This window comes from Manacus vitellinus, unplaced genomic scaffold (genome assembly GCF_001715985.3).
Source record: "Manacus vitellinus isolate BGI_N305 unplaced genomic scaffold, ASM171598v3 scaffold_91_pilon, whole genome shotgun sequence".
Classification (NCBI taxonomy): domain Eukaryota; kingdom Metazoa; phylum Chordata; class Aves; order Passeriformes; family Pipridae; genus Manacus; species Manacus vitellinus.
The window spans coordinates 40,542-53,444 of NW_021940873.1; the positions used below are offsets into that span (position 1 = coordinate 40,542).

Below are 12,903 nucleotides of genomic sequence, written 5' to 3' on the forward strand. Positions count from 1 at the left end.
AAACTGCAGCAAAGATCTATGTGTACCATAATATTAATCATTTCAGACAAGATTATTTGTCTTCCCTTAGAACTGGTTCAGCTCTGGACCTGCCAAGAGAGCTCGGGACTGGTCCCATCTCCTCCCAGCAGCAAGCTGGAGAGTTGGTCAACTCTAGTAAGACAAGGATTGATAAACACAGGGCAGAAAAGATCTCACTAGTTCCCAGTTCACAATTGTGAGGGCATGTTTTCCTCAACAGATGGTCTAAATAACTCACTCTTGGCTCCAGCTATTAACGATTTTCTTTCCTGCTATTTCCTCAACATCTCTAATGGCAATTCCCAGGCAAAATTAAATGTCTGGTGACCCTGCACAGCTCTTCTGAGCAGAGCACTCCTTAACTCAGGAGAACACAGCTCTGCTCAGGTGAAAGTCTCACTTGAGCTCAGCTGAGCTGCTTCTGCAGTATCTACCACAGAAGAAGTAGATAAACTGTCTTTCCTCATTAAAATGAACAAGGGGATATGATTTTTCAATTTAGGCACTTCCCTAGACTCAAGAACAACTAAACCATCCATCACTTCCCATCCAGTTTCAAGGTCCTTTGGTAAATATGTGCTTTAAAAAAGCTTCTGTATTACCAATTTTGAAACCTCCCATTCCTAGAATTTGCCTGTACTTGAATGTTATCTGTTACTGTATTTGCCACTTCTCTCACTGCTTGCCCAGGCTGACCCTCACTGTCTCTTCTGCAAATCACTGACCATAAAACCAGGGATGTCCTTCCCCCAGGGAGTTTGCTCACATTTAGGACTCTGCACTAACCCACCTCCCTCTCCAGGCCCCAAGTCTTTGAGTTATATAAAACAGTACAACTATTATTTGATATTAATATTACAACCATTATTTGAGTTCTATAAACCAGTACAACTCCCAGGTTTACAATGTCTGATCAACAAGTTTAAAAGTGACAGAAGGGAACCAAGAGCACCTTACCATTATTGTTCCTCCCGTCTGGGTTCGTAGAGGCCTCAGAACTTTTCTCTGAACAACAAAGTTGGGAAGAAAGGCAACAGGTGGGATTTCTGTGATGGTAGCCACAACAAAGGACCACTACAAGAGGGGAAAAGAGAGTACCCATTAATGCAGTCTGTTTTAATGATGACATTTAGATCTCCCATTAGTTGCTATTTCCTGCAAAGGAGCTCACAGGTCCTTAACAAGATTTTTAGATGGAGGTGACCCCACCACCCTTGTCAGTGACCTCCAAATAGGCTCAACCTCAAGTTGTTAACTATGAGAATCACCACTCTCCAGCTTTTAGTACCAAACAGTCATAAATCAGCAATTTTTCAGCAAGCTAGTATTTCAGAAAATGTAATATCCCTGGGATTGGGAGGAAGAATTGTAGAATGTCCTTCAGCTACACTTGATATATTGTTCAAACCTAAAATTTCTATTCCTGTGTGAAATCAAAAGGATATACCAAGGAAAAAGGAAACACAAACAAACAGACAACTGAGCTAAGAAGTTCAAACACTTAAGTGAACACACAGGGCAAACTTAAGCGTGGAGAACTGATTAAAATTTATTTAGCATATTAAACACTTCTGGAAAATGTTTCAAGAAACAGTTTTGTTCCAAAGTCTTCAAGGTTAGAACACAAAATATTTGCAATATGTAAATGCCTTTTTTGCAAACACACAGATTACTTCAAAGAACTTCCACTCACACTGCTACCACTGATAACACTGCTAAATATATTTCCAAGCAGAAGTCACAAGCAAGGATACACCTGTTCATCCAGTACTGAAACATTTAGGGACAAGGACTGGAACTTCCCACCCTGTACAGACTCTGGATAGATCCATTTTAGGAATCATAACTGGATTTAGTGTGTTTGTTGCCCCATTACTGTGAGCTGGTCACAGCAGGATGACTGATTGGAACCAAAGCCAATCTCAGGGTCCTCTGATACTCAAAATAACTTCCCAGTTATCAATATTTCAACTACAAAATACTATTGGGTGGCATCATTAATAAAGGTCTACCAAGTACTAATTACATTTTGCCAACAGTTCATTTTAAGCTTTTATTACTTTTACATTTTCAAGACATTATTCTGTTGACATACTACCAGCTCATTACTCTGTAACCCAGCCATCATAAAGTGCTTTAATTACTTTTTAATACAGTCAATCTTGATGAAGTCCCTTTGCAAGATACTTTAGCTTTCGAACAAGCACATATTCAATTCTGTTGTTCTAAAATGGGACTGAAAAGGTCACATCTGGATAAAAAGTAAATTTGACCTCAAAAGAGAACGATGATCGCAGAGGAAGTTTTACCAAGGTTTAAAAAAATTAATGTCAACAGGGGGAAGTGGGAGCAATAATGACTTAAATCAACAATTCTGCTGCTGCAGCTTTTTAAGTGATGGTAAAAAATCCATAAGTGGCAGAGGAAGGAGCAGACAAACCTTGCTGGGAACGTTCCCAAAGACACTCACTGCTCCAGACTTAGGCCTGTGGTTGTTTAGTAATTCCCAACACATGGGGGAGAGTCACTGACTCTGAGGAAAGTGTTGGGGTTCAAGAATGAAAATGCTTCTCCAAAAGTTCCCCTTAAAAACTGAGAAATGTATTGCCTCAAACTGTGCAATGTTTTGTGCCTTTTTCTTCAGTGTGCTAATGTTGTTTTCCAACATTTCTCACAATAAATTCCCAGAATGGCCATGTACAGACTCAAAAAAGGAATCAGCAGGAATTGGGTTCATGTAATTGTACACTTTTTCATGCTGTAAAAATAAAAAATTAGGAGAGCTGAGGAATACATTAATTACATTTTCCAGGCTGTCAGTGGCTTCCATAACACCAGCCTTCATACATCAGTTCCCTTTTTTTTTTTAATCAGTATTCTTCATATTCATGTATCATGACTGCACATATCAGAATACTATCAGTTACTATTTTTTCTGGGAGACATTTGCTCTCACTCAGCCATCAAGTTACTTCCCTGGAAGTGCCCAAGGCCAGGTTGGATGGGGCTTGGAACAACCTGGGCTATGGAAGGTGTCCCTGCCCACGGCAGGGGGTGGGACTGGATGGGCTTTGAGGTCCCTTCCAGCCCAAACTATGCTGGGATTCTATAAAATTACTGATTTTCCAGTAAAGTGTTGTAGACATGTAATTATGTGACTTAGAAATTCAAACTTGGTCTGGATTCAGGGAAGAATAATAATCATATATAAAAACTATTCAATACCATGTCTTCACTTATTCTTTGTAGTTATCAGCTCAGTTTAACTCTTCCTATATTTTTATTGCTAATAATGTAAGAGTTTTTAAAATTACTTACCTTTCTATATTTTGAATAAATAATTTGATGGATGAATTTAGTTTCCATTTTTAAAAAATTAACTCCCTGTTTTCTTAAAAGGAGCAAAGAAGTCAGGTTAACCCTTAGCCAGGTGTATTTTCCATTAATAAATGCCTCCTACCATATTAACTACTGGGCAGTAGCAATAACTGTGGCTAAGTGTAACCCTACACCAAGATGTTACCTCCAAAAAAAAAACCCAACCCCAAAACCAAAATGAAACCAAAAAATCCCAGAACAACCACAACTTAACAGTTCTTAATTTCCCTTGCTTAAGCCCAAACTCTATAATAACACATACATTCAATGAGGATATTCTTGTAAGACTTCACTTATAAAATATTACTACTATTAACTTTAATTCCTTAACTATAAAACTCTTCACAGTAAGGTTAAATGTCTTCAAATGATTAGTCTTCAAGGACTCAAAGTTAAACTGAAAAACTAATATGAAGAAGATGTAAAGCTAAAGCAGTTGCTTTTATGGTGAGATCTCCTGGATTAATACAAACAGATCATCAATGATCAAACCCACCCTCTGATGTACTGCCTTTTATGTTATGCATTCATTGCATTCCAGCATTTTAAAATAGCCAACAACATGTCAAATTAAGAAAAAAACTATGCAATTTTGTTCTTTAATATCTAAATTTAAACTGTGTTTAAATCTTTGATAAGTTCCTGGAACTAGTCCCAGCTCCAAGGGAAAATTCACGGAGTTACAAATCCAACACCAAGCAGCAAACGTGATTTATGTCCAGAAGCTTCCCTGGGACAAAGTTATCTGGATCCATCTTCAGTAGCGAGAGAAAGTTATGTTTTTAGCTTGAATTAACACAAGATAAAATCATAAGGGGCAGTAGGAAGGTTGCAGTTCTCCCAGAGGTTTCCAGTCAAGGTTATCACCTGGAACAAGGTTCTGCACTGGAACAAGTGATGACACAGGGGAGGCACCCAAGGAGAACAACCAGCCACTCTGGTCCCAAACGATGAGCTGGAATCATTAAAAGGAAGAAACCAAATGCTGCCTTGTCCTTCAGAGCCTTGGCAGCTGCTTTAGCTGCACAGGATGTCCCTCAGCACTTGCACAGAGGTGTGACACTAAACCTGTCACACCTTGTTCCCTGGGACTGGAACTCTTGTTTGGTATTCTCTCCAAACATATTCAAATATTATTATCTTTAAAATAACATGGTTTTATATTCCTACAGACCCTTACCTGACACATTTTTACATGAAAACTTAGGTAAAAGGAATCAAATCTCCTTTCATGACCTTTTAAATTAACATTTTACAGCAAAACAGCACTTCATTAATGGGTCACCAAGACACATTCTGTGCTGGTTTATCTGAACAACTCAACCAGCCACAAGTACCACTGATTAATTCATGAGCCTGCTCCTGCCTGAGAGCCCTCCCACCTCCAGGCACCTGCCAAACCCCCCACACAGGTACCTCTGGGCTCCTGGCAGAGGAACTCACCTGGCAGGGCAGGAGCCAAGGCACAAGAGCACCTGAGCACCATCAGTCCCTCTTCACCAGCCTTATACAGGGGCATTTCTAATAACATGATTAACTTCTGATTTTTAAACCTACACAATTTGCAAATCTATAAACCAGATTAAGTTATAAATTTATAACTGATTAATCAGCTGATTCAGCTTTCAGAAAAGCCCACCTTGCACTGCACTCACACGCTTCACCCTCAGCATTCACATTTCAGTGTTCACTCACAAGTTATCACAGAACTTCTCCTATAGAAAAATGGCCCAAGTGAGACTTTTACAGTCTGAAACTGGCTTCAAGCTCATTGCCTACCATCTTCCAAAATTCCAGAATGCTGACATGCAGGAAATCCATTATTTCACCCAACAGTGGAAAAAGGCAGTAAGCGGAAAAGTACTGCAAGCAAATATGCACAGTCCAGTCATTACCTTAGAGATCTACCTTCTTCAGAGGCATAACTGAAGGGGAATCACCTCAGTTCAACAGGCCAAACTAAGGCCTTCTGAACTGAGGTGATTCCCCCTCAGTCCTTAGTTGTAAGGACTAAGCAGGGAAACAGGGAGAGCCTTCCTGCCAGCACAGAACTAATTCCCAGTGGCAGATCTACTTGTGCCCATCATTTTGCTTCTCTTCACCAAAGACTCATCTGCTTCAACCACCACCTCTTCTTGCAAGTGTAGGGTAATTCCTGCCAAACTCATGCTCAAATTGAAATGAATGCTCCAGTGATCCATTATGTTAGGAGACCTGGGCATTCCAAGAAAGACAAGCACTTCCACAGTCTTCAAGCACTTCCACAGTCTTCAGGGGTGATCGAATATGAAACGATACCATTTATAGGCATTTGTCTGGATTTAAAAATAAGTAGCACAGCAGACTTTGGAAAAGGCAATACAAAGGATACCCAGGGATTTTTCATGTCTAACCATGTCATTTTTCTTTTGCAACTAAGCACTTTTTATCTTCACTGCTTGGCAGGAATTTGCTGGCATGACCAATGTCTTCCAACAATGTCTTCCAATTTCTACAGCTGCAGGAAATATTCCCTCAGGAAAAGGGCAATGACTGATATCCAGTTAATCCCATCTGGAAGCACACAACAGTGCTGGTTTTGACCACCAAGGCACGAGTTATGCAGACAATTTGTGTGAAGCCATCCTGTAGGCACTAAAGATATTATTATGGCATTGCAAACTGAGCTGTGCACATCACACCCCTCTTCAAAGGAGTGATTCAGTAACAAGAGGTGGGTGGTTCTATGGAATTAAAAGTTCAGTATCAAGAATAGCTGCAATAAGATCAAACCTAATGATGTATGAAATTGCATGGAACTTCATAGCACAGAATGAAGAGGCAGAAGAGAACTCAGAAAGAGTAAGAGTGGAAAAAAGTTCACACAAGTAACAGATCACTGAGAAAAATAAAACATTCCAGAAATAGCAATCCAAGGACTCTTCCACTGTGGAAGAGCATAGGTGACTCAAAATAATTTCTTCTGAATAATGAAATGGAAGATTTCTTTTCTCATACAAATCCCTTCTGCACCCTCCAAGTAGAATTTCAAAATGAAGGCAATGTCACCTTGCACTCATGTACTGTCCAATTCCACCTACAGATGACTGGAAGTTTGCAGAAGCAGAGATTTCACATGCTTATGTTTTAGAGTTCACTGAAGTCTAACAAATGGATGTTTCATATAGAAATATCCAAGGAATATTCTTTATCTCCTGTGGATATGCAATCCCATATGAGCTGGTACTGGAAACCTTCACACACGGATAACATGCAAGGCTGTTCTCCTACACTGATCTTGCAGCTCTCTCCACATTCCACCAATACCAGCAGTGTCCAAGGACAAAGCCAGTACTTCCCCCCACAACAACTGACCACAGAAACCCTACATGGATGCTCTGTCAATGTGACATAACCCCAATTTCCAAAAAGCCATCCCTGCATTAGGAAACACCCAATGAAATCCTCCCAATTGCTCTCTAATGTATTTTCAATTTCAGAACTGTATTTTACCAGAATAAATCAAAACTTACATACACTGTTCAGGATCAAAACCCTGGCTCTAAGGAGACTATTACATCTCAAACATTCAGATTTGCCTTATGTTCATTTTACCTTGCTGAAATATTTCAGGCCACCTCCATAACACAGCAGACCCCCTTTGCCCTCCACCCCTGTACACTGTGAGCAGCCACTCTTTCTATGGTTTTCTCCCAGTACCCTCAGTAACAACCTTGTTCAGATACACCATTTATCATCTGCAAAGTTGATTCTATAACAAATCTATAGGATATGCACTGCCTTTGACACCAGTTCTGGACAGTTTGCTGGGAAAGCACAGGAACAAGCACAGCACCTTTAATCTGTTAAGGTAGCGCCTCGTGTGAACCACCAGCAGATCTTCATCAGTCGCCTCCCGTGCCTGTACAACCAAGTCATCTGCAATTAGTTTTTCTTCTGCAACAGGAGAGAAATAACAATTGGCATTGTACACCATGGCTTAACTCCCCATGCCCCACCCTGCCAAAGGTGCTGTTCTGACTTTGGTGGAACAACTTCAGCTGTTGGTTGTTGCTGAAACAACTCTGGTTACTCAGCATTTGCAAGTTCTCCAAATGCACCCAGGTAAGTTATTCAGGGAGTGTGTGTATGAGAAATACTGTTTAGAGCAAGTGTGACCATGGTAACTCCTTGTTTCAACTGCAAGAACAGACTGGTAGTGGCAGAGGATGGACACACACAACGGCATCACAAGACTCCTCAGTTTAGGGCTTGGCACACTGGGCAAATCTTGGTGCTATTAACATCAAATATTCATCAATTTTTAACAGGCTTTAAGAAATCCCACAGTTTATACTAGTATTTAATCCCCCAAATCAAAGCAGAATAAAATAATAAATCAAAATCTAAACCAAAATCATTGCTTGGACGTTCATGGAAGCAAACAAGCTTCATTAGGATACTTCTGGCACACTCCTACCCCAATCTAATTTCAAGAAATACCAATGACCAGCTACAAGCTCTTTGTCTTAAACACCAAAAGATAAATTAAAAAGTTTTATAAGAGCAAGTTACAAGGTATCCCTCCAAGATTTCAGAATGTGATCAAAGATAGCACATTTGAGTGCATCCATCTGAAAGTTCAGATGTGGGCCAACCTCAAAGGCCAGGCAGTGCAGAACAGTGGCACTTTGCATATGATCACTGCTAACAACAATTATAAGGGATCATGCTCATCTTCCCAGGCAAATTTTGATATTTAACTGCTGCATGGCTGCAACCTTCTGTATCTTTGATTTTATACTTGGAGGAGAAAGAAAACAACTCGGAAATGTGAGAGATTGTGTTCTGAAGGGTTATACAAGCACAGCACCTGCAACTACATTTGTTTTGGCAAGGCTCTGTTTCTCCTGACTGAGGCCTGAGGAACATTTCATTCATGCCCTGGTGTCAGACAGAGCCCAGCTGCTGCCAGCTTCCCTCCCCAGGAGGGAACACTTGTTCACTGCTGATTTGCTGATAGGAACAGGGAGGTCAGCTCTTGCCAGAGCAAACCCAGCACCCTGGGCTACCCTGGGGCTTCTTTCTCCTTTCAAAGCAAGGACAGTAAAACAAGTGGGAAAACTCATTTTCTGTGAAAGACTGAGACACTTCAGAATGGACACGTCACGTGGATAAGAGTTGGAGGAAAAGACTTTCCACGGAGAAGGAACAGAAAGGCAAAGGTTCTGATTAATTAAGAAAACTGCCATGGAGCCCAAGACTTAATTATTTCAGGTTGTTAGAGGAAAAAGCCAAAACTCAGCTACTAAGCGTGTGTTAGAATTCACTTAACCTCAGTTAAATGAATACAAGGCAGCCTAAAGAGGGAAGGACAACCCTGAACTGCACAGGATTATCAGTTGAAGGAGTTATTAGGACCACATAAAGGCCTGGCTTTGAGACAATCTTTGTCTTGACAAGGGAAAAAGCCTTTTTTTTTTATTTTTTACACTTGGTGAGCAAGCTTGCACTTTAAATGAAGAGATGCCAAGATTCTATAGGCCCTGCCCCTATCCCTGCTTCTTAGATTTGTATTTCCTTAATGAATTTCTGCCTGTATCTTCCAGTTGGTTTAAAGAACAATAATGAGAAGCTTCATAAAACGCTCTGCCCATCACCAGAGGCACCTCAAGGCTCTTTCCAAACACTGAACACTATCAGAGCAATAGGATGAGGTTGCTAAAGAGTGGATTTACACAAAGTGCAGTTCTCTCTCAGCCTGAGCAGTGCCATTTGCCAGCAGTCCAAGCTGAATGACTGAGTTACACCTGCAGCAAACCATCATTAACACCTGTAGTTTCACAAGCCAAAGGAATGTCCCAGATCTTGCTACACCAGGTGTAAAGTAGCAAGAGGCCATAGGAAGCCACTCACTGCACTCCCAAACTGCATCTCAGGTGTGGTAAGCCCAGCTGTTTGTAAGATTGCAGCTCACGCAGGAAGGATTTTCCTTTCCCTGATTCTGAACTCAAGTCTGTGTTCTGACTGAGAGCCAGGCTTGGGCTTCCAGGACAAACTGGAGCTGCAAACAGAGCTGTCCTCCAGAGGAAACTTAAAAGAAATACTGCTCTCAGACACTCACCTAGAATTGAAAGAAAGAGTGATTCAGTAAAAATCAGCCAAGTATCAAAACACTGTATGCTAAGCTATATCTACCTCACTCGGCTGGGCTGAAAGCCAAGATCCTGGTGCTCACTTCAGAGGTGGAAACAATTCTCAAACATCCCACAGGAACTTTCCTTGTAAAGGCCAAGCAATGAAATCCTGCTCACTTCATGCCTTCATTCCAACTATAAAGACCGGAACTATTTTAGGATGGTCTAAGACATGGCTATGCTCACATTTCTTCTTCCTCCTTTTTACTCACAGCCTTGTAAAGCCCTGGGCCTGGCTCAAATGAACCAAACTAGTTACTCTGACTAGTATTATTCCAGCCTCTGGGGAGGGCAAATCATTTGATGAGCTTCAATCTCCAGGCACATTTCACGAGTTTCTCTCTGCACAGACACCATGACTGAGCTGAACCCAAAACTGTGGGTTTATTCAATGGAGCAGGCTAGAAAATACATTTCCTAAGGACTGTGATTCAAACCTTTGTATTAAAAAGCCCTAGTGTAGGATGTTTGCTCTCACATTACAAATTAGTCTCTTAAATACTTCATAGACAAAATCTTCAACAATGACATCCAACCCACCTCAAAAATCCTACAATCAATTTAACTTATTAAGACTTAAGTCTGCAACTATATAAAAATACTAAAGCACTCCAAATATGATTAAAGAAGGTAGCTTAAATCTACACAAAGAGCAATGAAGAAATACAGTCTCTATTATGTTGGCAGTTATCAACATGAGTCTGCACTAATCACAGAATTTTCTTCAGCTTTTATGCAAACGTTGGTCTGAGAGGCACCTTCTAATTTTACCTTTCAAGAAATTGATTACTTTTCCCCATTTCCCTGCATCGAAGGGGTGCAGTTTCTCAAGTCCCATGAAGGTGATGTTGTAGTCTGGAGAATACACGATAGGCCAACATCCTGACGGGGGGTCCTCGTACAGCTCCGTCCTGTGGGGCCTTCACAAGCACAAAAACAAACTCATCACCATTAGAAATTAGCTACCCTACTTTTACCCCAAATTATAAATGAGAGTCCTTGTCAATACCAACTTTACATTGGGAATTATTCCTGAAAATGCTTTTTCCAACAGTTATTGAAGGCGACGCTTGGTTGCAACAGCTCTTTAGGGTCAGGGAGTTAAACTCTTGAACTAACCAGTAGTGGGGAAAATAGAACAACTGATGGCTGAAAAATGTACACTAATGAATTATGCATATGAAGTTCACTGCAGAACTTAAATAATGGACAGATTTAGTTCTCTCCCCTTGGCTTTTCAAGTGCACCAACCAGCACCTCTACCTTCAAAGGTGCATCCAGTCCACAGCCAACAACATAATCTTCAACATAGGTCTCACATTTTAAAGTGTCTATCAAAACACAACTGAAGAAACCAAACCATGTTGCTCCTACACATGACACAAGCTTGGAAAGATTTCTAGGATCCTTTCCCAGAAGCAACAGATTATCTTGTGACCAGATGAGCACAATAAGAGGCTTGGGTTTGTATCTGCACAGCACAGAACCACAGGACACACTTTTAAGTCCAGATCTCCTGCCTATATCACTTAACCAATATCCTCCTTCATTCCTCCTCCAAATTATTGTATTTTCCCAACAATCTTCTCCTTTCCCAGCTGGAGAGGCAGCACAGCCCTCCTTCCCATCCCATCAGTGAACAGGCAATGCTGTGTAGTTACAAACACAATCACCAATTACTTGGTAGACACTGGTGTGCACAAGTGGGTCACCAGGCGAGGGGGATTTTGTGCTCAGACTCAGCCTATTCCACCACCTGTGGGCTCCTCCTGTGCCCCAAACCCCCGTCACCGAGTCACACCAAGAGCTCTCTTGCTCCCCGAAATTTAGCTGAAGTTTTCAAAAGGCTCCACAACGCACTGAGCAAGACACAAGAGCCTTTTGTCAGGTGAACAATAGACACAGAACCCCCCTTATTTCCAGCAAAATATGCTCAAAACTGCCCTTTTAAAACCCAGTTATAAACAAACCAAACCAAGCCTGAGGACAAAGGCGGTTTTTCAGCAGAGCCCGCAGCACAGTGCCCACACAGTGCCCACACACAGAGCCGGGCTCCAGGCCGTGCCCTCACCCAGCCAGGTACAGACACACCTGGGGGCAGGTGCTGTGCCTGCTGTGCCCCCAGCCCGGGTACAGACACACCTGGGGGGCAGGTACTGTGCCCCCTGTGCCCTGGGCCCACCACACACCTGGGGGCAGGTGCGGAGCCCCCAGCTCGGGTACAGACACACCTTGGCGGGGAGCAGGTGCCGTACCCCTCAGCCCCCAGCCCAGTACGGACACAACCTGCGGACAAGGTTGCTGTACCGTCCCCTGATGTGCCGTAGACCCCCCACAAAACACACCATCTGGTGAGGGTCTAGGTGCTTGTCGCCCTCCAACATGGTGCCCTGGGCCCACACACACCTGTGGGCAGGGTGCGGGAGCCCCCGCCGGGCGGGCAGAGAGGCACTCGGCGCCCGCAGGGGCTGCGGCAACTGGTCCCTGGTTCCTGCCGGGGTGGCCCTGCTCCCGGAGGAACCACGCCCGCTTCCAGGGGCTCCTCCTGCTCCGAGCGGGACATCCTCCCCCGGCAGGGCCGCTCCCCCGGCCGGCGGGCGGGCCCTCGGGCGCGGGCCGCGGCCCGCGGGGGCTTAGGCGCCTGCCGCAGCCCCGGCCCGACCTCCCCCGCCCCCCAACCAAAAACCAACGAGCTTCATGCAGAACGAAGGCAATTGTGGCCGAGAAAGCGACAGAAAAATTCTTCAGACCGGAGCTTCCCCCCTGCGGTGGCCGCAGCGCCCCCGCGGCCGAGAAAGCCGGAAGACACCGGGCCCCCCCGCGCCCCCCCCTGTCCCGTCCCTGTCCCTGTCCCGTCCCTGTCCCCCGTGCCCCAAGACCCGTGCCACGTAACTCAACAATCGCGCCGGCCTCTGCCGGCGCGCGGAAGGGGCGGCGCGGCCGCGGCTGCCGCCCGGGCTCGGGGCGGTGCGGGGCGGTGCGGGGCCGTGCGGAGCCCCTCAGGTGCTTGGGCCCGTCGCGGGGCCGTGCGGACCGTGCGGGGCCCCGTGCGGGGCGGGCGGGAACCGCGTCCCCGATCCCGCTGCCCGGGCTCTGCGGCACCGCGCAAGGAACCGGAGAACGGTCGGGGCAGGGTGTCCGCGGCTCTCGGTACAGGCGGCTGAGGCCTCGCAGGACGAGCTCTTGGTGTAATGTGGGAGTTGGAGAGACAACCCCTGCCTGTGATTTTATGTCAAGGGCCTGAAAGTGATTCCACGCATCCTTCCTACTTTGGATAGGAAAATATCATCCTCGTTGTAACTGAGTTAAGATACCAGTAGCTGGAGAG

At 44.0% G+C, this 12,903-nt stretch overlaps 1 protein-coding gene across 1 annotated transcript in view; it reads right to left on the bottom strand.

Moving 5' to 3' along the window:
• HDAC11 (histone deacetylase 11) overlaps positions 1-11,515 on the bottom strand; it is a 28,495-nt gene extending 16,980 nt beyond the window's left edge. The window contains exons 1-3 of the mRNA XM_029965208.1: positions 10,347-11,515; positions 7,235-7,335; positions 979-1,095 (exon numbers count right to left, since the gene is read on the bottom strand). Coding sequence (XP_029821068.1) covers positions 979-1,095; positions 7,235-7,335; positions 10,347-10,413 — 285 coding nt within the window. The 5' untranslated portion in view covers positions 10,414-11,515. The remainder of the gene's footprint in view (positions 1-978; positions 1,096-7,234; positions 7,336-10,346) is intronic.
• Between the last annotated feature and the right edge of the window lie 1,388 nt (positions 11,516-12,903).